General features: G+C 43.4%; 1 protein-coding gene across 1 annotated transcript in view; it reads left to right on the forward strand.

Moving 5' to 3' along the window:
- LOC126365773 (protein nervous wreck) overlaps positions 1 to 26,885 on the forward strand; it is a 692,956-nt gene that overhangs the window by 551,569 nt on the left and 114,502 nt on the right. The window contains exons 11-15 of the mRNA XM_050008297.1: positions 3,398 to 3,475; positions 3,715 to 3,766; positions 7,409 to 7,515; positions 17,364 to 17,487; positions 24,781 to 25,007. Coding sequence (XP_049864254.1) covers positions 3,398 to 3,475; positions 3,715 to 3,766; positions 7,409 to 7,515; positions 17,364 to 17,487; positions 24,781 to 25,007 — 588 coding nt within the window. The remainder of the gene's footprint in view (positions 1 to 3,397; positions 3,476 to 3,714; positions 3,767 to 7,408; positions 7,516 to 17,363; positions 17,488 to 24,780; positions 25,008 to 26,885) is intronic.

The raw sequence follows: 26,885 nt of genomic DNA on the forward strand, positions 1-26,885 counted from the left end.
CTGAAGATATAGATCGATTTTGCGCTAAAGCTTACAATTTGTGGAAAATTTTGACATAAAAGAGACCTTCAATTATTACAGGCAAAAGGGCACCGTAGATACTCAGCTACATAGTCATATTTTACGAAGCTAAATTATTAATCACGAATAAGCAGTAATTTGTATACAGCACTGTCACTGCGGTAGTCCATCATCTGTGCCCATCAGACAAGATGACTTTCCTAAACGAATATATTTTCCGAAATGACAAACGTAAGTGCCATTGTCGCCTTGAATTGTGATTTACCCATTGCTGTCGTGGCGTAAATTGCTGACTGTAAATGAAAACGTCTGTCGAGTTACAGTTATAGGTTACGTGGCCCTACTGACAGTCCCTGATCTCTGCCCGTCGTATAAGCCGGGAAGAACATTCCGAATGGAAAACACGTTTTTGCACACTTGGACACGTATATACAGGATGTATCATAAACTCATGATTATTATTACACGTCGTTCGGTTCATTTTAGAGATGATTTCACTTCATTCTCACGTCTACCATTATCCCATACATACTTATTCTACACACTGTCATTATTTAAAAACGATAAAAGTGCGAAAGTTTCACGCGGGTTCCACAGTCTGAAGAACTAACCGGGAACTACCAATGCGGCTTACGCAGAATTAGCACCTTACTGGGTCATTTGTTCACTCTAAGATCAATAACTGAGAAAACGCGGGATCTCAGTGCAGGTGTCCATGTATAATTTTACATTTCAAAAAGGCCTGCGGTAACTTATAACCATAGTGGACTTAAATATAAGGAGAGAATTTGAAATACTCTAGAAGCTAATCAGATTTGTCAAGATGAGTTACAGATGAAACTTTATGTCGTATAAAGGTATCTGTAGGAGAAACTGAAAATTTTAAGGTGTATACTGGATACTGTGATTATTCATTCTGTGCATTAGCGGAGTTATTTTCACATTAACTAAAATGTGACCAGTTACATGGAATGTGTGTCTGCAAATGTTAAGTCTGATAGTGTGCCGTTCTTATATTTACAGATATGCTGACGGCGCATAGCATAGTGAATGACGTCGGAAGTTATTAATTTGTAGCTATGTAAAGTTTAGAGGTGGCGCGCGTAAGAAACCCGATAAAAAGCGTGTTTATTACACGTAATATCCGAATGAAGCTAGATTTGTCAAAGTGAGTATTCAGTTTTATCGTAAGGAAGCATTTTTTTAGTTATTTGATAAGTTTAAGCCGTTTCCGCGCAAGAACGAATTTTGCTTAGTACGTTTAGTTGTACTTTAAATAGCGTTCCTTGACAAACGGCAAAAGACAACTGGATAAAAAAAATTCCTTTTGACTTTATAGATTTATCTACCTTCCCGCAGTTTGAACCGATTCGCACAAGTTTAAAGTACAGAAGTGGCGAGCTTAGAAAATCTTCCAGAGAAACATATTTTCTGCACGTAAAATCCAAACGAAGCAAGATTTTATCAAATGGTTAAATTTTATAGAGCAGGGTCAGATCATACAGCGGTGAATCAGATCTGAGCAATATGAGCCACGCTCCAGTCCGAAGTCATTTAAGGGTGACTGTTTTTACGCGTAAAATCCGAACAAAGCTGAATGTTTTGACACGTAAAATTCGACCGGTGCGTATAGAAATGGCGCCATTAACTGAGTATTAATTTCAGCCTAATTAATATCTTTTGCAAAAGGAATTATTTGATTGGCACAGTTAACCTGGGCGCCAGTTCCGGTTCGTCGTTCAACTTTTTTAGTATATTGTAAGACAGTTACAGTAAGACAGATGTTCGAATGTGTGTATATATGCCGGGCTAAACCAAAAACTTTTTACCTCATGTTCTAGCTCAAACAGAAGCGAATACCAAGAACCCCTTCAACCCCCACCCCCTTCCCCCGACCAACACCGTTGGGGCCTTTTCGTACACATTGCAACCCTTCTGCGCTTTAACTACAATTCAGTTGCCTTGTAATATCGTGAGGTACATTGTCACGTTGAAAGGCAACTCGTTACACGGAAAGGTCGTTTGCATGTCGTAGTTGCAGAAGCAAAAGATTTTAGTTGTACTTACAAATCTTCTATCTACGAAATGTAAACGATCTGACCGTAAAAAGGTGTGGGTACCCTTTTGTAACCATACGTAACTGTAATATAGCGTATGGTGTGCACCTCTCACAGAATGTTGCTCGGGATACGTTAGATAAATAGCAGCAGAATCTGGTGAACGTAATAGCTAGAATTAAACAGATGGCCTTCTGCAAACACTGAAATGGCATCAGAATCTTAAATGATAGCAGCCCTCGCCATACAGCTAGGTCCATAGCCGGCGTGTCCTGTGTAAGACAGACCCGACGTCTGCGACGCTGATGCTGCTGACCTCACAGAAGATGAGTTTAAAGATGCGTTGGAGTCAAAGACAAACTGTTCACACGAGAGCAACTTCATTCATTGTCATCGAATTGATGACTGAAACGTTAATGACGCCAATAATGACCGCGATGGCTGTTGAATTTATGAGAATTTTATACTCCAATCAGTTACAGCTTGTCTCTCGTGTGCCTGTGTTCGTGTTCCGTACTATAGCAATGGCTATCAGAGCATTACTGGCAAAATGTACTGTGTTTCTTTTGGTTAGACCGTATCTTAATTGATCCGCTCCAGTGCGCTGTGCTCGGAATCGTTAAGACCCGGTATTCTACGAACAATGCTGACAGACAGAGGCCCAAAGTATGACCCATTTGTATACGCATCTGAGTGTTTCTAACCTGAACGTCTTTGATGCTTCGCCATCCTCTGACTTAAAACTTACACAATAAGAGCATCAAACTGGTCACTGCTTTTTCTGCAACTGCCCATCAGAAGTAGCGATTTACATATCGCTCCATTTACGTGGCATTAAGATCAACTGAATAGATCCTAAAATTGTTTACATCTTTTATTTCTTATTATGATTATGGTAAGTAAATCATTTCTGCCATGTCCCTTTGTCAGAGGTAAATTTCAGCTCTCCAGAAGTGTATCTTGGGACGAACTAGAGTGAATAAGCAAGGCACTACGAAAGCAACTTAAATCGTTTGATAGCGGACAGCAGAAATGAACACATTTTCAGTTATTTTGAGATTCCTGCTAAGCATGATGTTGAACTCCGTGTCTCTGTCTTTGCAGCTGTGCGAAGAACATGTTTTGAACTCAGAAGCGTGGAAATACACCCAAATGCTTTCGTTAGGTTGTTGTGACAAAAAATGTCAATCATCACATTTATGTAGCAATAAAGGCTCCATTTCTGCTACAGAGCAAGAAAGACTGTTGCCAAAGTGTAGGCTCAGTACTTCAAGTTTCCTGTTCAGGTTGCTAACCTCTTGCTGTTTCGTTAATTTCAGGTCGATCCAAATGATGTAAACGGACCAGATCTGGAGACGAAAATCGAAGACCTGAAACACAGCATTAGAAGGTCTGAGGTAGGTACGCTTAGGTGTTGTATGTTACTCGTCTTATCAGCAGAAGCCTGTGTGTGTATAATTACGTTCTTTTAATGAACACAGAAGTTCACTATTTTGCTATGTCCTTGCGTGTGTTGCGACCTCATCAGATCCCTTTGGTATTAGAAATGTAGTACTAAATACAGAGGTTTATTTTCAGCTTACACAAGTGAGACGGCACGCTGAATGAGTGTTTTCCCACGTGTTTCTTGTTTCAGACTTCCAAGGTGAAAGCAGAAGCTCGCATAGAGTGCTTGAGAGCAGGGGGAGGTAAGTCCACACTCAACCAAGCAGCCGATATCATGTAATTTTCGTAAAATGGCAGCAGTTGCCGAACATCATCTCAATATTGAGGTACCTATATAGTGGTATGCAGTCCCTTTTTATATCCTCTAAACAGATGTGTATTTGGATGGCTATGTTTCGTAACAGCATATCACTGGTTCTACCAGGTTAATCTGTAAGGATGTTAATAGATTCTTCCGTCGCTGATTGTAAGAGCAAATGAATATTTAACCCATCTAGCTATCCAGTTCTCGGCTTGGAAGGCCATCGTTAGACTTCAGTTAACTACCGTCGACAAAAAGGGTACATTAATGTTAAGCAACTGTCAAGAAACTCTTACGCTCGTACAGAGAAGTGGAGAAACAAAATGAGTGCCGTCTCTCGCAATGTAGTTACAATACAGTTAGAATATTTAAGCTAACAGTTAAAGATATGAAGGAAATTTACCAAAAAAAAATTAAGACTGAACATTGAGAAAACTGTGTTTGTGTGTGTGCCCGCGCGCTCGCGGGCGTGTGTGTGTGTGTGTGTGTGTGTGTGTGTGTGTGTGTGTGTGTGTGTGTGTGTGTGTGTGTGTGTGAGTTATACGAGGAAGGTGATATAAGCAAAAAGCTGAATCTAAATTTGTCATAGTTGTAAGTGTTACATAACGGGCAAATTTATATATACAGGGTGTTACAAAAAGGTACGGCCAAACTTTCAGGAAACATCTCTCACACACAATGAAAGAAAATATGTTATGTGGGCTTGTGTCCGGAAACGCTTACTTTCCATGTTAGAGCTCATTTTATTATTTCTCTTCACATCACATTAATCATGGAATGGAAACACACAGCAACAGCACGTACCAGCGTGACTTCAAACACTTTGTTACAGGAAATGTTCAAAATGTCCTCCGTTAGCGAGGATACATGCATCCACCCTCCGTCGCATGGAATCCCTGATGCGCTGATGCAGCCCTGGAGAATGGCGTATTGTATCACAGCCGACCACAATACGAGCACTACGAGCACAAAGAGTCTCTACATTTTGTACCGGGATTGCGTAGACAAGAGCTTTCAAATGCCCGCATAAATGAAAGTCATGAGGGTTGAGATCAGGAGAGCGTGCAGGCCATGGAATTGGTCCGCCTCTACCAATCCATCGGTCACCGAATCTGTTGTTGAGAAGCGTACGAACACTTCGACTGAAACGTGTAGGAGCTCCATCGTACATGACCCACATGTTGTGTCGTACTTGTAAAGGTACATGTTCTAGCAGCACAGGTAGAGTATCCCGTATGAAATCATGATACCTTGCTCCATTGAGCGTAGGTGGAAGAACATGGGGCCCAATTAAGACATCGCCAACAATGACTGCCCAAACGTTCACAGAAAATCTGTGTTGATGACGTGATTGCACAATTGCGTGCGGATTCAACATTACCTTTATTCAATTGGGCTAACTACCGGTGAATTGAGGAAGTACAGTACATACTGTCAAAACTAAAAGGAGCTCTAACATGGAAATTAAGCGTTTCCGGACACATGTCCACATAACATCTTTTCTTTATTTGTGTGTAACACGCTGTATATAGAAAATTATATGCAGCAGGAGAGACGTAGACTACGTCTATTAAAAGAACAGAATAGTCTACACGACAACTGAAACGAAACTGACACTCATAGTGTCATAACAGAAAATAATTACGACTCTCGTGAAGCTATGTTGTTCTTCTAATACACGTATATTTCTGCTGTTGAATGTTATTCCTTATAGATACTGCCCAATTATATTTATTCTGTTTTATTGCGGTTGTCAGTTTAATTTCAGTTGCTATATAGGCTACTCTTTTGATAAACACCAAAACGTCTCTCCTGTTGAATGTAGTCCTTTATACTTAACCTGTGTTGTGACTCGTACTAGCATACTACCTGAGCCAAAATTTTGCTGTATTTTGCTACATAATTATGCCAAGACTAGGGCTGTAAGGTGAATGATTATGTTTCAATGAATTGCCGAACTTGCATAGTCCTTTCCGCAACACCCTGCATTAAAATAATGTACTAGGCAGTGAACTGAAACATGAGTGATGACGGATACACAGTAAAGCCGTCCTACGGGACGAGGGTGCAAACGGCGTGGACGTGGACGGGACATCCGACATCACGAGGGACAGACCCGTCGTCACACGGGACGAGCTGGTAAACGTGATTTGTGATCTTGAGCCACCGTACTCGGCTTTATTTGTCTCGCAAACCATACAGTCCCTTTACGATAATGGAAGCGCGTAAAATAACTTGCGTTCTCTCTTTGCGATTGTTGAAGAAGAGCGGAGAAAATCAAGGTCGATTCTGGACGTGTCGATGTGTTGAATAGAAAATTGTTGGTGGGGGAACACTACATAATTCTGTACAACGGTATGAGATACATAGTAACAGAAGTTATTAGTTAACTCAATTGCATTTTCATCCCATTTTCGGTTTTTTGGTTTTTAAATTTAATATGGTTATCGTGCTGTGTCTAATGTCTATATTGTCGATGTTGCATTGACCACCAACACTCTGAAATAAAGTAACGATTTGAAGATGAAAATTCGTTTCGTAATTTTATTCAAATGGAAGAGGAGATTTTTTCGAAGCTGTTCACTATAATTGAAAAACATATTTACCGGCAAAATAAAAACATGGGCCAGTCCAGAAACGCAGATATACAGGGTGTTACAAAAAGGTACGGCCAAACTTTCAGGAAACATCCCTCACACACAAATAAAGAAAAGATGTTATGTGGGCATGTGTCCGGAAACGCTTACTTTCCAAGTTAGAGCTCATTTTATTAATTCTCTTCAAATCACATTAATCATCGAATGGAAACACACAGCAACAGAACGTACCAGCGTGACTTGAAACATTTTGTTGCAGGAAATGTTCAAAATGTCCTCCCTTAGCGAGGATACATGCATCCACCCTCCGTCGCATGGAATCCCTGATGCGCTGATGCAGCCCTGGAGATTGGCGTATTGTATTGCAGCCGTCCACAATACGAGCACGAAGAGTCTCTGCATTTGGTACCGGGGTTGCGTAGACAAGAGCTTTCAAATGCCCCCACAAATGAAAGTCAAGAGGGTTGAGGCCACGAACGTATGCACGAACATAATATAACACTAAAAACAACAACTAACGCAGCCATTACCTACCGATTTATAGTTTCCTGCCTTTTTATTATATCAAATCGTAGCTAAAACGACGTATTTTTTAGAGCTCCTCTATTTACTGATGCTTTGAAACATCTATGTTAGTACCGCGTACTCTGTGAGAAAGAAACCTCTCCAAATACTATGTTTAAAGCCATAAGGTACGAGGGTTCCTACGTTCTGCTTGTAAAACGATGTTGCATCTCATTGGCCACTTTCCTCTCCACGAGGCAGAAATCTAACAAGCTAGATTCTATATCTCACGCTTCGAAGCATAGTGGAACGTGGAATTCCATGCAGTGAAGTCATCAGCTCCCCGCCCACGAGGGTTTTCACGTCCCGTGATAGGATGGCTTAACTATAGCTTGTAGAGTGAGGACGAAATGCTTAAGAATTATTTGTGTGTTGCAGAGGGAGAGAGTAACAGATGTTTATGCTTTTGTTTTGTGTGGCAGTGAACGTGGACGAGTGGCTGCAGGAGGCGGACAGCCTGAGCGTCCAGGACATGCCCCGCTCCGCCAGCTCGCTCTCCATGCGGACCGACGGCGGTTCGGGACAAGGGGTGAGTGCTTGTCTGCAACTCGCTGCTCGGCTCTCTATAGTATCCCATATTTGTGAAACTGCAGGCTACTTTTTTAATGAATTACATGCACTCCGGAAAATTACGTTCTCGTGACCTATGACCACAGCCGCCAGAGCTAAAGTAGAGAAATCCAGAGGCCAAATCAGGAAGCTCGAACTGATACGCATGAGCAAACGCTGGAGCTGCTCGGTTGTTATCTTAAACAATGGGGCTCTATTGCTGACGTCGAATTTTTAGTGGAACTATTGTTATCAGGATCACTGTAAGCACATGGACGCTGACGTGCACTTATGCGAACTCATAACACAGCAGTCATCTAGGCTTAGGAACGCTGAGCAAAGCCTTTCAAGCACGGCGTTCTCACTCCGGCAAAGAAGAAGAAACAGCACTCAGCACTGCACCCATCAAACGTTGAACAGACGGCCGTTATTCATATTTCCTACACCGAAACATGCAAGGCACTTTCCCTCGAAGGTGGAAAACAGAGACCTTAACGTGTGAAACCACTTTATTTTATTTTTATTTTCACCGAAAATGTCACGGTCAGTTCCCAACCAGTGACGTAAAACGTCGCTCCGCAGCTAGCACTGGCAGTACTACACCTCTCGCGGGACTAGGATTTTTTTGTGCAGTTCCCCTCAACCAGCCACGTACTTTTTGTGAAGCTGATTATACTCAAACACAAAAAATACATAACAACTAAACTTCAGTTCTGATTCTTTGAGATTTCCCTTTCTCTGAAGATTTCCTCATTTATGAAACTTCATTGTAGATGACCAACAGCTATTTATTTTTATGCTCGGTGTTACCGGTTTCGATCAGTAGACCATTATCAAGCTGAAGCAAAGTGTACCCAGCTTTTCTCTACACTTGAAGTGAAAAATTTTAATATAGGTGGAAAACATAAGTTCTGTTACAATAAATAATCTCCAAAAGACGCAGGTAACTAGGATAAGACAATACTGGTGTCCTTACCATAGGACACACACAGCCACCTCAGTCTTCAGCCTTTACCTCACAGCAGATGGGTTGTGACCGCTCGCAACGCCTAAATGTAACGTACATACATCCCAGTCACAACAATGTGAACTCTTCATGATGAGTATGAACTAATATTGTTATTATTATTTCTTTTCTCAGACGTTATGTCTGGTCAAAAATGGAAAGTGACGTGGACTTTGATCAAGCGTGACTTCCTTTTAACTGTACGGTATTTGTTACTTTGCATTTAGGAACTTTCGGTTTATTGAACATGTATCAATAATTACAGATTTCTGTAGCTGTATATACACGTTTGGATGTAGCTGTATTCCGTTGATGTACTGGTGGATATTGTGTTGTATGACGCCTGTAGTTGATAGTATAATTTGTATAATGTCAACTTTATCCTGATGCCACATGTCCTTGACTTCCTCAGCCAGTTGGATGTATTTTTCAATTTTTTCTTCTGTTTTCTTCTGTATATTTGTTGTATTGGGTATGGATATTTCTATTCGTTGTGTTAATTTCTTCTTTTTATTGGTGAGTATGATGTCAGGTTTGTTATGTGGTGTTGTTTTATCTGTTATAATGGTTCTGTTCCAGTATAATTTGTATTCATCATTCTCCAGTACATTTTGTGGTGCATACTTGTATGTGGGAACGTGTTGTTTTATTAGTTTATGTTGTATGGCAAGTTGTTGATGTATTATTTTTGCTACATTGTCGTGTCTTCTGGGGTATTCTGTGTTTGCTATTATTGTACATCCGCTTGTGATGTGATCTGCTGTATCTATTAGTTGTTTGCAGAGTCTGCATTTATCTGTTGTGCTATTGGGATCTTAAATAATATGCTTGCTGTAATATCTGGTGTTTATTGTTTGATCCTGTATTTCAATCATGAATCCTTCCGTGTCACTGTGATATTATTATTACGATTATTATTATTTTCATACGAATGACCCCATCTAAGATTGGAAAAAGTGCATTGCTTGCACCACCATGTAACACCATGAAGGCAGCACGTAATAGACATCCAGTTGCCAACAAGTGTACTCCGAGGTCTGTTCTGAAAGTGAGGTCCGATCGGACGCGAAAAGGAAACCAAAGTGGAAACCTACCGAAGCTCTGCACAGATGTGTTGGGCAGTGTCTCTAATACGCCTGTCGATCGCGTCATTTCGCTTTTTAATGTTCTGAGCGCACAGTGAGCACGTAAAGATACCTAAATAAGTAATCGCGCCAAGTGTGTGTGTCTGTGAGAGATTTCGCCTGATCTCATGCAGCCCACATAACATAACTGTCATGCGTAGCCTTGCTCATGACAATTCTCGGCCGCACACTGCAGGGGCAATGAGGACGCTCTCGCTGCGTTTTCTATGTAAAGTATTTGGTCACTCACCTTACAGCCCGGATGTAGCTCTCTCTCTCATTTTCATCTCTGCTCACGTGAATCTCTGGCCTTGAAGACAACGTTTTAATAAAAGACAACGAACTGTGGACCAGCTAAGAGAATTGGCGCAAAGCACAGGCGGCTGCCTTCTATGGCGAGGGTATTGGAAAGTTTGTACAACGTTACGACAAATACCAAGTCGGAGGGGCGACTATGTAGAGAAATAGCTAGAAGGTGTAAGTACTTGTTGCTACTAAAACATTTTTGATTTTCATTGTGGTTTCCATTTCGCCACTGACTGGACCTTACTTTCCAAACAGCGCTCGTACATGCTTGGATATACAAGTGATTAGTATTTTAAGAACGCACGAAGTGAGTAGGAGAAAGATTACTAGGTCGTTTCTCATTCAGAAGGCAGTTTTGAATGTTCTTTGCATGTGTTTGAGACCACGTGCAAAATTGTGTAAGAGCGACGAACGTCTGTCAGCAAGTGTCGCAGTTGGACAGTGGAAGGCCTGTGGCCTAACGAGACAACAGTTTATTCTTCCGCAGTACTGCTGCACGCGTTGGTTTGGGATCTCACGACTGTCGAACCGATATTGAATCGATGGGTTCAAGAGAGTCATAATTATCGCCAAGTAAAATCTGAACTACCCAATATGACTAGCGCCCAAGAGGACTGACATGTTCGGTCAGAGGTGTAGGATCGTACAGCCATGAAACATACCTTCTGTGCCATTAGTTAATTTAAGCACCGTACCTAAATTTCGTGGTTGACTGCGACTTTAGGATAGAATTATAACCAAAGGTTCACTCACAGGATCCATGCATGTAAAATTCATTTCAAAAACAAGTACCCCTCCAAAATTAACACATCTATATAATCTTCAAATAGAAAGCCGTTACTCACTAAATATCAGGCCAAGAAGTTCTTAACATCAATACAACATTACAATACACAGCTACTGACCAATATATCTAAGAACGCATATCTTGCCAAAACTCAGAAAAACTCTCACAATGTTTGGTTCAAATGGCTCTGAGCACTATGGGACGTAACATCTGAGGTCGTCAGTCCTCTATAACTTAGAACTACTTGAACCTAACTAACCTAAGGACAGCACACACATCCATGCCCGAGGCAGGATTCGAACCTGCGATCGTAGCGGTCTCGCGGTTCCAGACTGAAGCGCCTAGTACCGCTCGGCCACACCGGCCGGCTCTCACAAAGTCTCAACAATTTTAAAACAATTTCTTCATATGTCACAGTAGTATGCCAACACAAGTTTTAAACCAAGAAGCACAAACGTTGCGTAAAATTACAGAAAACATTAGGTAAAGTGTTTAGTTTTGTTAATAAAACACAAAATCATTCAGTACAATAATAACAATACAAGAAACGAGAGACTGGCTTTAAAGCAATTTGATCTATGGAAATCACAGCACTCTTTATATCACACTTTCCACATCTGCTGAAAATCCCTTAACGGTCGGTGTGGTTACTGACGTCACCTTCACAGTATAACTCTCAACATAATGCAGTCCGTTTCCTGAAACATGTATACTTCAGGCACAGGATAACGGCATAACCTACATAAGCAAGAGACTGGGTGACAGCAAAGTGAGAGCAATAATCTTTAAGGTGAGGAGCAATAGTAAATTGTGATAAAGTCAAGCGAGGTATGCAATACTTCTAATCCTGTCTCAAAAACATATAGCGAAAGCACAGCCTCAACATAAGCCTTACTCTTACGTGACAAACTTAACATTAACCACAACAGTACAGATCATAGACATCAATTTTAACTGCTGCCTCAAAGTATTTCTTTAAAAGCTCAGTAACATTGGATAAGACAAGCACCACAATATTCTTAAAATCATCTAGAACAAACAACCGTAATCGTTGTGTATCATGAAGCAAATAGAAATAATTACTATTCAGATTACAGTTGCACAGGCTGCATTAATCTTTATGATGATGTTTGGTTTGTGGGGCGCTCAACTGCGCGGTCATCAGCGCCGGTACACATTCCCAATTAGCACACAGTCCAATCTAGCCACATTCATGAATGATGATGATGATGATTATGAAATCACGAGGACAACACAAACACTCAGTCCCCAGCAGAAAAAATCCCCAACCCGGCCGGAAATCGAACCCAGGCCCCCTGATCCGGCGGTATCAACACTAGCCACTAGACCATCAGTTTCTGACATTAATCTTTAGACTAATATGTACAAATGCAGTAAATTTCAGTGATACGCGACCACAACGTACCGTAAAACAGCCTCACAATTCAGAAACCATCACCAAAACATAATCCAGTTCAAAGGTGACCCGATAAGCATCACACGAGGGCGAGCATCACACGATCTCCATCGCTGGGCTTCTTATTGAATGCTGCTGTCACTAGGTTTTGGACACACATGCACAGTCACACTCCGCCGTACACCGTAACATGTATCTGGAAACACTTACTACCGTCCGGGAAGCAGTCGAATATCTCTGTAACACCAGCAAAAATTAATCAGGGCCCCCTTACCACTATGCAGCTCAACACAGTGTTGTTCGACGATGCAGAAATAATTGCCCAAGAGTTAACAGTCTGCTCTCGGCACCATTTTCGTCTAAGCGATTCGTAAACACTACACTGTCGCTTCGGTCGGAACGTCCACGTTCGTTCGCTGCCTGGCCGTTACTGCACACTCTACAAATAACATGTCGAAGAGGTCACCTCGACCCGGAGATGTCTCTGGCATGATTGCGGTCGGCAGCAGTAGTGCCAACCAATGGCACACTTCAGTCAAGAAATGAGTTTGTTTCAAGTAAAACAAGTGCCACCACGGATAGTGCCACGGCGCCTGGAACGCCAACGAACGTCACCACAGCGGCCCATAATGTGGCTTCATTTCATGCGGCAGCAGAGAGAGGCACACACTAATAGTAGTGCACCCAACAACACTGGACACCATGTCGTGTTTCAGACGAGTCGAGGTACTGTATACTGCATCACGAGGGATGTATCCGTGTGTGGGGGTTCCAAGGAGAACCAACATTATAGACGTTCCCAGCTGAATGAACATTTATAGATTGCATTCGTCATCGTCATGTGGACCTTGAACCTGGCGTGATGCTTTGGCGTGGCAACGGGTACACAGTCCAGTCACCTCTGGTTCGCGTAGCCACAGCCACTGTTACATTTTAAAGCCTGTGGCTCTGCCGTATCTTCGAGGTCTCTGTAACCTTATCATTCAACAAAATAGCGCAAGACCACATGTTGCACGAGCTGTCTTGATATACCTCCATACAGAATGTGTTTGATTGTTGCAATGCCTTGCACGTTCTTTCCACCCATTGGAGATACCACGACAAGGTTTGTAAAGAGACTGCTACGCCACCACACATCAGTCTCTATGGTTGTCGAACTTTAGCACAGAGTAGAAGCAGCATGTAATGACTTACCTGTAATTGTCATCTAATCTCTAGTCTACTCTGTGTCCAGAGCCGTTCTTGTTGCCAGATGTGGGACCTCTGTGTACCGCACTCCGCACGCAGTATACGCTCAAATCATCTACAGATGTAATTGTTTATTGTTCCTACTGTATTGTGTAATGTAACGTTCCTCTTCTGTTTGATCTCGCCTACTAAGTTTACAAAGATTTTAACTGTATTTGCAGTTAACTACAAAATAAGGAGTAGGTTGCAATCCAATGCAAAAGCGAAAAGTAAGTTTTACTTATCTTTTTGGCTCTATGCTCCTAGCGACTGTTAATTAAGCCAGTCATTAAGTGCATGGATTTTTCGTATTTGTATACTACAAGTGGAACTGGCAATTTCTAAAATTATTTTCAACATCTGATTTCACTAATACTTTCATTTATTCTGGAGTTATCGGACATATAACACTGCACACTACCACATCCTTCCATTATGGACGCTCAGCTGCAGCTTCCGTCTGCTCGCTGCAAGACGTATGTGTTACAAATCCTGCCGAAAATCTCAACACGATCTTACATACCATTTTTTCTAATAATTTAAACTTGCAAAAACTGATTTTTGAAATATTTTAATTTTATATTACTAGGAAAATAAATACAAAAATATTACTAATAATTGTTTGTGGGAGCGTCAGGATCACTTCCATGAACGTTATTGATCCAAAATTGGCTTCAAAATTAAATTTATAATAAGAAAAAGTAACATCATATTGTATTGTTGGCTGTGAGACCCAAAGAGGTAAGTTCAGCCGCCTAGTCCGGAAGGGTTTTCTTCTGCGTGTAGTGTGGTGTTATGTTTTACAGTGATGACTAGAGAAGAGAAAAGGAAAAGCCAGTGGCGCCACATAACCTACTCCGAACGAATAGCATCAAGTGGACCGCCAACCATAACATCCTCATTCCGGCGGATGGATCACGATGAAAAATGTACCACGTCCTCACTTCAAGACACACTGCGGAGAGATTTAGAATTTAATCTGTGACCTTGGCGACTCCACACAGACAGTGAAAATTTCACCCACCACTAGGATTCGAACCGGCTTACCTCCGAGTCGACCGCCATCGCACAGGCTTGCATTACCTACCTCGGCCACAGAGGTGGACAAATTTATGAGTTTTCCGAAATTTTACGTAAGAAAACAAAAGATAAACTGAACTTGTCGATACCACACCGCCACATGAAATTAAAAGACCGATACCAGACGAAACAAACTCCTGCACCTTAAAGATAATTTAAGACAAACAATGACGCACCACGAAGGAGTTATACAAATTGGTCACAAATTGACATTCATACAGCTGCCGGCGGAAAATGCAAAATTGCGAACTTTGACGGATCAACGTGTGACGCTGCAGCGCAATGTCACCGAGCAGCTTGCAAGGGTAGTAAACATGGGACATGTTGCTACCAAGCCATAAAGTCTTAGTGAATTTCGTTCCTTGTACTCAGTTGGACAATATCTACGCCTCGCAGATGCACGCATAAACAATATACAGACATGGCAGCGTTTCAGAGAAGACGTGTAGTTGAACTCAAAGAAACGAAGAAATCAACGAATTGCTCGACATTTGAATATGAGCGATGCCACTATTCGTCGATGTTTGTAGGAATTGGACTAACACAGCATCGAGAATACAGTACTCGACATAGAGAGACGACAGAACATCAGGACTAACCAATCGTCAGAGAGGCCTCAGAAACACAGATACATTATTATCAGCGATACAACGTGCAGCTGGTGTTTCAGTGACAACAAGGGCCAAATTACAGGCGCCTCACGGTAAGAGGGCTGGGTTCACAGGGTGGACCTCTGTAGACCAGCAAGTTCTTTTGCAGTGGTATCAGGCACATTCGGTCTGGAACCTCACTGATTGGAGTAGACCTGTCTTCAGTGAAACTGTCTTCAGTGACGCGTGTCCCCTGGAACTGAGGCCCTTCGACCAGCAATGACGTGTCAGCAGACGCCCCTGGCAGTGGAAGAACAGCAGCCTGACTGTAGCCCACCATAGGGCCCGACAAACAGGAGTGATGGTCAGGGGTGCCATTCCATTTCACAGCAGGACCCCTTTTGGTTGTCATCCATCGCACCCTTAGAGCACAGCGAAAAGTCGACGATATACTACGCTCCACCTTGTTGCCGTTTGGGGCAAGCCATTCTGTGCAAGACAGTGTCCGCCCATATACGGCGAGATTTCTACTGCCTGACTTCGTGCTTGCCAAACCCTACCTTGACCAGCAAGATCGTCGGGTCTCTTCCCAACTGAAGCATAATGGGCAGGGCTCTCCAACCAGCTACGGATTTTGACGATCCAACATGCCAACTGGACAAAATTTCGCACGATATCCTTGTCCAATCCCAAATAAAGCAGGCGTTGACAGATGTCAAAATTAGCGAACTATCAGTTTAATAAGTCACGGCTGCAAAATACTAACGCGAATTCTTTACAACGAATGGAAAAGCTGGTAGAAGCCGACCTCGGGGAAAAAAATGGTTCAAATGGCTCTGAGCACTATGGGACTCAACTGCTGTGGTTATCAGTCCCCTAGAACTTAGAACTACTTAAACCTAACTAACCTAAGGACATCACACACATCCATGCCCGAGGCAGGATTCGAACCTGCGACCGTAGCAATCGCACGGTTCCGGACTGCGCGCCTAGAACCGCGAGACCACCGCGGCCGGCGACCTCGGGGAATATCAGTTTGGATTCCGTAGAAATATGGGAACACGTGAGGCAATACTGACACTACGACTTATCTTAGAAGCTAGACTAAGAAAAGGCAAACATACGTTTCTAGCATTTGTAGACTTGGAGAAAGCTTTTGACAATGTTGACTGCAATGCTCGGATATGAAAGGGAAGCAGTGGTTGGGAAGGGAGTGAAACAGGGTTGTAGCCTCTCCCCGATGTTATTCAATCTGTAAATTGAGCAAGCAATAAAGGAAACAATAGAAAAATTCGGAGTAGGTATTAAAATCCATGGAGAAGAAAACTTTAAGGTTCGCCGATGACATTGTAATTCTGTCAGAGAGAGCAAAGGACTTGGAAGAGCAGTTGAATGGAATCGACAATGTCTTGGAAGGAGTGTATAAGATGAACATCAACAAAACCAAAACGAGGATAATGGAATGTAGTCAAATTAAGTCGAGTGATGCTGAGGGAATTAGATTAGGAAATGAGACACTTAAAGTAGTAAAGGAGTATTGCTTTTTGGGGAGGAAAATAACTGAATACCTGATGAAAAGGAAAACGTTTCTGAAGAAGAGAAATTTGGCAACATCGAGTATAGATTTAAGTGTCAGGAAGTCGTTTCTGAAAGTATTTGTATGGAGTGTAGCCATGTATGGAAGTGAAACATTGACGATAAACAGTTTGGACAAGAAAAGAATAGAAGCTTTCGAAATGTGGTGCTACAGAAGAATGCTGAAGATTAGATGGGTAGATCACATAACTAATGAGGAGGTATTGAATAGAATTGGGGAGAAGAGGAGTATGTGGCAGAGCTTGACCAGAAGAAGGGACCGGTTAGTAGGACATGTTCTGAGTCATCAAGGGATAACAAATTTAACATTGGAGGGCAGCGTGGAGGGTAAAAATCGTAGAGGGAGACCAAGAGATGAATACACTAAGCATATTCAGAAGGATGTAGGTTGCAGTAAGTAGTGAGAGATGAAGAAGCTTGCACAGGATAGAGTAGCATGGAGAGCTGCATCAAACCAGTCTCACGACTGAAGACCACAACAACAACATCCTTGAGGAGGGCTTCCAACAACTCTATCAATCAGTGCTAAGCCGAAAAACTACTCGCATAAGGGCAAAAAATTGTGATCACTTGTTTGTCTGTACATGTAGACCAAATCTACCGATTTCCGTCCCATGCCGTTTCCTGTTAGCGTTGCTGTTGCTTCCCGTACACGGTGTGGATGGTGTTTGACAAGTGTCTGTTGTGTCTGGCAGGAGGCGGCGGGCTCGGACTCTCTCTACGACAGCGACGTGGACGCCAGCGGCTCCGAGGTGACGGCGGTGGAGCGCGGGGGCCGCGACGAGGAGGCGGAGCGCCAGGAGGCCGCGGAGGTGGACGGTGAGTGGGGTGGGTTCCCTCAGCGGCGCGCTCTTCCTCCTCTTCTTCTGCTGTCCGCCTTCGCCTCAAGCTCTGTTGTCTGTGCCGTGCCGCCGCTACTAGAGCACCAAAGCATGCGCGCTCTGCATGGCTTTCTAACATTCTGCGTGGTGTCTGTTTGTTCTATATCGTGTCTCCCTACCACTTTCACGCTCTGAGCGTGTTTTTAGGGAATTGACTAGTTTGAATCTGGGACCTGTTGCTGGTAAGGAGACGTCAGACCAACATGACATGTAGAGTTCAGAAGAGTTCAGTGAGACTAGCGATGATATAACCAAATACTTAATGATTTCAGCGTCAGCTCCACTGCACTCCCTGTAAAACAATCTTAATACTAAATGTAGTGGAAGAGGTTCGAATCTTTCATATTTTTAGTTAGGTGGTAATATAACGTCGAAAAAGCAGTTAAGTTTACCATTGGAATTTTCATTCTACTCACAAAACATAGTTTATAAATTGCACTATTGATAAAAGGAAATATTTTAATACAGGATGATAAAATCCAACTGCGTTCAACAGAAATGTGAGCGAATATTCCCTGAGTGGGTTTCCAAGTTCTACAATGGATCGAAGGATGACCTATACCATATAACATCTATAATCTAGCTTTAAATTAAGTTTCACAAGAGAGAAAACTATCAAAATGGTCTACAGTGACCCTCAATTATCTTTAATTACTTATCTAACTTGTCGTAAATTACAGTGGCTGATGTGGCTTCTCAATGACTATATAACAGAAAAATCATCGCGTTTCAGATTTTTACTTCGAGTGGCAAATGTGAACACCATGAGCTTTAATTGACGATCGACACTAGTATTACGCAAAAACGGGGTGTAGCAGATGAGACTTCTGTAGTTCTGAGTGGAGCTTTATGCGCTGTTATGCGGCATCGCGTGCGTTCATTACCTTGTCGGTGTTCGTCAGGGGGTGGCGGGCAGCACAGCTCCACTCACCTCACCGTCTCGGAAGCAACTCTCTCCTAACTTCTCTTTACTACAATTTACCGAAGTTGGTTAAAAAAAACTATCTGGCTGTGTTTTCAACTGACCAATCAGGGTCTCAATGTTAACCTTAAGCTCCGTCTGCAAAAATTCTGTCTATCCAATGAAAAACGTTATACTTTTCATGGTGGGACAATGTTTTTTATGTTTGCTACGTAATAGAGATGCGTATAGTCTCACGCTAAAACTTGCAACTGGTGTGTCCCTTTTAGTGTAATTGTAAGATCTATAATGTTCTTCTGGAGGGCTCTATCTTTTAACATGGGCTGGGGGGGGGGGGGGGGGGGTGATCTTGGCGGTCAGCGGGCGATGTGGGTGTCCCTTACACGACTCTGCTCTCAGCTTCTGTTCTCGTTTCTCCCCTCGGAACTGCGTTTGTTTCACGGTGGGAAGGTATCACATGCATTTAGGCGTTCTTGTGTTAGTCTGTGGTGTTCCATTTGCTCACTCGTCGATCGTATTACTTTGGTTAATTTAATGTCAGTATTTATTCGGAGCTATGTGACATAGTGCCGGATTTGTTATCATGTCAGGGTTTTCATGGAAGGTGTTGGATTTGCCTGACACCTTACAGCTTCAACCCACCAGGACTGCAAGTAGACGATTTCTGTGCGTGGAGTTCTCCGACTCGAAGGCTGGTGGTGCGGGTTACCTTCACTGAAGACCGGAGAAGGACCGGCCTCCGTACATAAGCTGTCAGTGTGTCCGACTTCCGTAAGGAACACCTGGAAACTAGCCACAGAAACAGAAACTTCGAGTCTTCCAGTCGTTTATCAAAAAGAGATCCTTCCTCCCAAATGCATACTCACTACGTGTTTTCTTTGCGACTGTACCTTGAGTTACGGAGACTCTGCTTTCACACACTTCACACAGAACTCTCAGCCTCCCTTCCTGTAGCGTTCCCACTGCTGTCTTAATATAATAAATTTTAACATGCATTAAATAATAATATATGACCGGTTGGTATTTTCTGCCTTCTATCTAAAGCATTTGACTATGTGAATCACAGTATTTTCCTAGATAAACTGAGGTTTTATGGGACTGAGGATATAGCCAACCACTTGGTAATGTCATATATAGCTACAAGAATGCCGGAAGTTATACTCAGTAATTCAGACAATACAGTTCAAGGACGTTATTCCGACTGGGTAGAAATCACGTAAGAGGTTCCCCAAGGCTCAAGCTTAGGTACCGTTTCGTTCCTGATATATGTGAACGATCATCCGTCTAGTATACAACTGTCAAAATAAGTTCTTTTTGCAGATGACACTGCTATTGTAATTAGTCTAAGCATACACACAGAAACAGAAGAAAAGGTAAACAATGTTCTTAGAAGTATCCTTTACTCGTTTTCTGCGAATGATGTCATCCTCAGTATTAAAAAGACGCAACATATTCATTTGTGCACTTCTATGCGTACTACCCAATGACAGGTGTACACAAGGTGAGGAAAAATATTGATGAGAATTTAAACTGCAAAAAGAACATTTTGGAACTCCTAAAACAGTTCAGCCACATTTGCGCTTAGACTCAGTGCAAGTCTTGGGGAGAAATAAATGAGTAAGTTGGCATATTTTGTATATTTTTATTCAATGATGCCATATAGAATAGCGGTCTGGGCTAACTCATCTTTACGAAAGGAAGTCTCCATTGTTCAAAAACGTGTTGTAAGAGCAATATGCGGTCCTTACCCACGATCATCTTGTAGACATCTATTAAAGGAGTAGGACATTATGACTACTGCTACACAGAGTATTTATTCCCTCATGAAGTTTGCTGTAAATAATGTACTGCAGTTCAAAAGAAATAATGATGTACATTATGACAATACCAAAAGGAAAACTGACGTTCATTATGCCACATTAAGGTTGGCTTTAGCACAAAGATGGATGCATAATGCTGCAACTAAAACTTTTGATGACTTAACCAATTACATAAAATATTTCAGACAGCAAAGTTAATATGAAAAAAAAAACTGGAAAAGTTTATCCTTGACAACCCTTTCTATTCCGTAGAAGAATTTCTGTTGTTGTAATGTTAAAAGGGGTGGGCAGGAATTACTATCTTATATCAACGTATTAAAAAAACCATAGTTACAAAATAATTTGCAATGTTAATGTAAAATGACTCGCTCCACATCATTACGATTTATTGTGCAAACGTTCCAAGGAACGTCAAACTAAATAACTAACTCTCTTCGCTCTCCGCACTCGCCAATCCACACTTGGGCAACAAACACCACCATAACACCGACAATCTCCTCCTATTTCCAGCTCTAGTGCCCCGATACTCTCTCTTGGGCTATCACTCTTGTGATTGGCGGTCTCATAAACATTCACATAAATGTGCTGACATTAGTAACTCGGCTCACTACCTCACCGCCTAGCTTGCTCCTCCCAAGTGAATTTCCCGGTGCTTTTGTCGTCTGGAAACCACATGTGTGCCTCAGGCATGGATGTGTGTGATGTCCTTAGGTTAGTTAGGTTAGTTAGGTTTAAGTAGTTCTAAGTTCTAGGGGACTAATGACCACAGCAGTTGAGTCCCACAGTGCTCAGAACCATTTTTTTGGATACGTTAGTCTTACGACCCTCATTTGTTTCTGCAGTTATTTCACGCAGTGATGCTTGTCTGTTAGCGCTGACAAGCCGCTGCTCTCGGTCGTTAAGTGAAGGTCGTCGGCCACTGCGTTGTCCACGGTGAGACGTAACACCTGTTGATACTCTCGGCGCATTCCTGACAGTGTGGGTCACGGAATATTGATTCGAAATGGAATGTCCCTTGCGTCTAGCTCCAGCTGTCATTCCGTGCTGTTAAAACCCGTCGTGCGGCCTTAATAACGTTGGAAACCTTTTCGTTTGAATCACCGGAGTGCAAATGACAGCTCCACCCAATGCGTTACCCTTTTATACGTTGTGTACGCAATGCTACCGCCATCTGTATGTGCACATATCTCTGTCCTATTGCTTTAGTCACCTCACTGCCGAGCTGCTATAACTAAACTTTCTAATACGTCATAATACGGGCACTACGTACCGTACGTGTACCAAACTTGGAAGCACTAATGTCAAGAGAATGGGGTGCATGATTTCCATGCGACACAGATTCGCCGTCCACTTCCAACTGTTCCCACCATGTGTCGTGATCAGATGCCGTGATTCATAACTCACACACCTGACCAGTCGCAGTGAACTTCTTGACGAGTCAAAGTGAGCTTGGACAAAAGGAGCAGGGCATTATTGGTGAAACTCTATTATTAAAACAACAGTAATGCTGTAGCTGCCTTCGAGAATATTCCCGGCTGAAAGGATTACGGAAGGATCCTTTTCCTCCACCTACTGTGAGTTGCATGATGTAGTTCAATCAGCTGGAGAACAGAGCGTCGCTCCGCGAAAAGGCCGGCGACCAGTTGAACCACAGGCGCTTGATAAAATCGCTGTTGCTATGGCAGACAACGCTGCGCGAAATTCCCGATAGGCAGCGCACGTGCTGTGTCACGACAGTTGAACATCCCGTGGTTCACTGTACTGAAGGTGCTTCGAACTGTTCTCAAATGTATCTGTACTATGTCGTTATCGTACAGCGGCTTGCTCCACAGGACGCACAACGATGTGTTGACTTCACTCTCGACTTTCTTTCAAGGGTTGAAGTTGGCGAGGGCTGGCTCTGGACCATCCAATGGACAGAGGAGGCTCATTTTTCTCTGACGGGTGAGCTGAACATACAGAAATGCCGAGTGTGGGGATCTTCACCTCCAGTCACTCTGCATGAACTTCCTGTGTATGGTGAACGTGTCACCCTATGATGTGGCTTCAGGGCTACGTTCATCATTGCCCCATTCTATTTTTGAACAGGTTGGCACTCAAGAACCGAAACAACCAGTGTGACTGGCCAGCGTTATTGCTATATGCTTCGCCAGTATGTCATATTCGCCCTACAGGAGAGAGAGAGACGCATTGAGCTCAACAGTTTTCTTGCAAGATGGGGTCCCAAGGCACACTGCTCGTGAAGTTCACCTGCTTCTCCGAAACACATTTGGGAACAATAAAATTATCAGCCGATCGCTTCCAAATTCCAGTCCAGCATGACCGTCTTATCTCATTCCCTGTGATTTCTGGTTGTGGGGCTACCTGAAGGACAGGGTTTACCAGGGGAATGTTCACACAATTGCTGATCTGAAGGGCAGCGTATCAGGTAGGCAGCATGCATACGGACATGCTTCGATCCGCTGTGCAGGATGCAATCATACACTTCTGGACACTGATGGATGGCATATTCTAAATTTACATCTACATTTATACTCCGCAAGCCACCCAACGGTGCGTGGCGGAGGGCACTTTACATGCCACTGTCATTACCTCCCTTTCCTGTTCCAGTCGCGTATGGTTCGCGGGAAGAACAACTGTCTGGCGCGCTCTAATCTCTCTAATATTACATTCGTGATCTCCTCGGGAGGTCTAAGTAGAGGGAAACAATATATTCGATACCTCATCCAGAAAAGCACCCTCTCGAAACCTGGACAGCAAGCTATACAGCGATGCAGAGCGCCTCTCTTGCAGAGTCTGCTAAACATCTCTGTAGCTCTGTCACGCTTACCAAATAACCCTGTGACGACACGCGCCGCTCCTCTTTCGATCTGCTCTATCTCCTCTGTCAACCCAACTGGTGCGGATCCCACACTGATGAGCAATACTCAAGTATAGGTCGAACGAGTGTTTTGTAAGCCACCTCCTTTCTTGATGGACTACATTTTCTAAGGACTCTCCCAATGAATCTCAACCTGGCACGCGCCATACCAACAATTATTTTTATATGATTATTCCACTTCAAATCGTTCCGTACACATACTCCCAGATATTTTACAGAAGTAATTGCTACTAGTGTTTGTTGCGCTATCATATAATCATACAATAAAGAATCGTTCTTTCTGTGTATTCGCAATACATTACATTTGTCCATGTTAAGGGTCAATTGCCACTCCCTGCACCAAGTGCCTATCCGCTGCAGATCTTCCTGCATTTCGCTGCAATTTTCTAATGCTGCAGCTTCTCTGTATACTACAGCTCCATCCGCGAAAAGCCACATGGAATTTTCCACACTATCTACTAGGTCATTTATATATATCGTGAAAAGCAATGGTCCCATAACACTCCCCTGTGGCACGACAGAGGTTACTTTAACGTCTGTAGACGTCTCTCCATTGAGAACATGCTGTGTTCTGTTTGCTAAAAACTCTTCAATCCAGCCACACAGCTGGTATGATATTCCGTAGGCACTTACTTTGTTTATCAGGCGACAGTGCGGAACTGTATCGAACACCTTCCGGAAGTCAAGGAAAATGGCATCTACCTGGGAGCCTGTATCTAATATTTTCTGGGTCTCATGAATAAATAAAGCGAGTTGGGTCTCACACGATCGCTGTTTCCGGAATCCATGTTGATTCCTACAGAGCAGATTCTGGGTTTTCAGAAATGACATGGTACGCGAGCAAAAAACATGTTCTAAAATTCTACAACAGATCGATGTCAGAGATATAGGCCTACAATTCTGCGTATCTTCTCGACGACCCTTCTTGAAAACTGGGACTACCTGTGCTCTTTTCCAATCATTTGGAACCTTCCGTTCCTCTAGAGATTTGCGGTACACGGCTCTTAGAAGGGGGACAGGTTCTTTCGCGTACTCTGTGTAGAATCGAATCCCGTCAGGTCCAGTGGACTTCGTTGAGTGATTAGAGTTGCTTTTCTATTCCTTCGGCACATTTCGTTGTGAGCGATTTTTTCGTTCGTGCGAGGATTTAGAGAAGGAGCTGCAGTGTGGTCTTCCTCTGTGAAACAGCTTTGGAAAAAGGTGTCTAGTATTTCACCCTTACGCGTGTCGTCCTCTGTTTCAATGCCATCATCATCCCACAGTGTCTCGACATTGAGCCCCTTTTGTAGCAATAATGGTACCGGTATGTAATGGTACGATGTATCGTAGCAGCACGTTAAAAGTGTTTCAAATAAACTGATTCGACATTATTTCTCTTCCCAATGTCCTTGATATTAACGCTACCAAATATAGCGGTAATTTGTTTACGTGTTATGGCGTATTAAATAGGGAAAATTTAATTATAACCACCCGGTACTACCCCAGCTGCTGCCGCCAATGGCTTGCACTGCTGCAGAGCTGCACTGCGCGTACTCGCGTCGGCCACGAGCCTGCGCTCTCGCGTCCCCTGTTGGGTGCCGGTAGACTTTAGAGGCCTCGCTTTGACAGCCATGGTGGAGGCGGAGCGGCAGCGGCTGGAGCAGCTGACTGCGGGCTGGGACGACCCCACCAACGTGGACTGGGGGCCGCCCGACGACAGCGAGCCGCCCCCGTCCGCGGGGGCGGACTCTACCGGCACGGAGCACGACGCGGAGGCGCTGGGCGCACAGGACGCCGAGCCACGCATCTTCCCGCCGGGGCAGACCTTCAAGTGCATCGCACTCTACAACTACACGGTACGTATGTCTCGTGTGTTACATTCACATATACGACAATCACATTTCAGACAGTTTAATATCAACAATTCCATTGGTATTTTGCAGCTGCAAAATACTAACGCGAATTCTTTACAGACGAATGGAAAATCTAGTAGAAGCCGACCTCGGTGAAGATCAGTTTGGATTCTGTAGAAATATTGGAACACGTGAGGCAATACTGACCCTACGACTTATCTTAGAAGAAAGATTAAGGAAAGGCAAACCTACGTTTCTGGCATTTGTAGACTTAGAGAAAGCTTTTGACAATGTTGACTGGAATACTGTGTTTCAAAGGAGGCCAGCTAAGGCTGGGCTAAGACATTTTTCATGTATTAGTGTGTATGACTTCTGAAAAAGGCAATATTATTACAGCAAAAACAATGGTCAAGGTCTGAAACAAACATAATTTAGTGCAACTGTGGGCTGTTTTTCATTCGAGACAATTTCGTAACGGTTGCTGTTGTCGGTGCCATGATGAAAATAGATTATAATGCTTTGCCATTACAGGCAAGGATGATGCAGCTCGTTGACCTTTGTTTCCTTATCCGCGAATACTTCCTGGCCATCTGCAAAAAGGAGTGAGCTAAAATCTGTACATCTCAATGTGTAGGAATCTTCCATATTCTTTTGCCGTTTATTGCCATTGTCATTTATATATACATTGCCGGAAAAAAAACAGGTTCCCAATTTTGGAGGTTTCCAGTTCTCTCAAGATTTGTAGTCACAACAGTGCATATGGAGTACATGAAACAATTACATTTACTGACCATAGCACAGGTGGTTCTGAGGCACCAGGTGTCGATCCATGTCGCAACACCCATATTTGTACGTGTTGTAGTCTCCATGGGCGGCAATGCAGGTACTGGCTCTAACATCAAGTTGATCGTACAGATGGCGAATACTATCCTGGGATGCCCTGTGTCACGCTTTCTCGAACTGTTCACGTAGTACTGTAAGACTGTTGGTTGACGATACGTAGGTGCTGTGGCATGCGTGGAAGACGGGCTAGAGGGGTGCGTACCTCCAGCACCGCTGGTAATAACCGGTTCGCAACAGTTCGCGTTGACACGTCTGGGCGCACAAGACTTCTTATTTGTGCTGCGGCAGATGCACGATCTTTCGCTGTTGCCCTTACATTACGAGGATGCTGGGGGGCGTGTGTGTTGCGAGGACATCCAAAACCTTGACTACTGGTGTGACAGTATTCACGTAACCACACGTAACCATTGATACCAGCTCGTTGCACAACTGACGCAGCGCGCCATACTTGTGTGGCAACTCTGCGAAAGGACCATCCCGCCCTACGGTAGACCACAATTTGACCCCTTTCAAACTCTCTCAGTTGGCTGTAGGAAGCAAGAATGCATCTCCGTCGCATGGTTGTCGGCATGGTTCACATGTTTGCACCACACTGATCCTTCTGGCAGAGAGCATTCTCGTTGAAGAGTAGACACAGATGGCGCTCTTGTGGCTATGCCACTGCGCTATCTGCTGGCGGACGATGATGAAACCATCTCTTCCCCCACAATTTAATCACAAGACTAGCCCTGGAGTGCTGAGACTACATTCATGATAGACCGCTTGTACACTCCTGTAAATGGAAAAAAGAACACATTGACACCGGTGTGTCAGACCCACCATACTTGCTCCGGACACTGTGAGAGGGTTGTACAAGCAATGATCACACGCACGGCACAGCGGACACACCAGGAACCGCGGTGTTGACCGTCGAATGGCGCTAGCTGCGCAGCATTTGTGCACCGCCGCCGTCAGTGTCAGCCAGTTCGCCGTGCCATACGGAGCTCCATCGCAGTCTTTAACACTGGTAGCATGCCACGACAGCGTGGACGTGAACCG

Source organism: Schistocerca gregaria, chromosome 4 (genome assembly GCF_023897955.1).
Source record: "Schistocerca gregaria isolate iqSchGreg1 chromosome 4, iqSchGreg1.2, whole genome shotgun sequence".
In the NCBI taxonomy this organism is placed as follows: domain Eukaryota; kingdom Metazoa; phylum Arthropoda; class Insecta; order Orthoptera; family Acrididae; genus Schistocerca; species Schistocerca gregaria.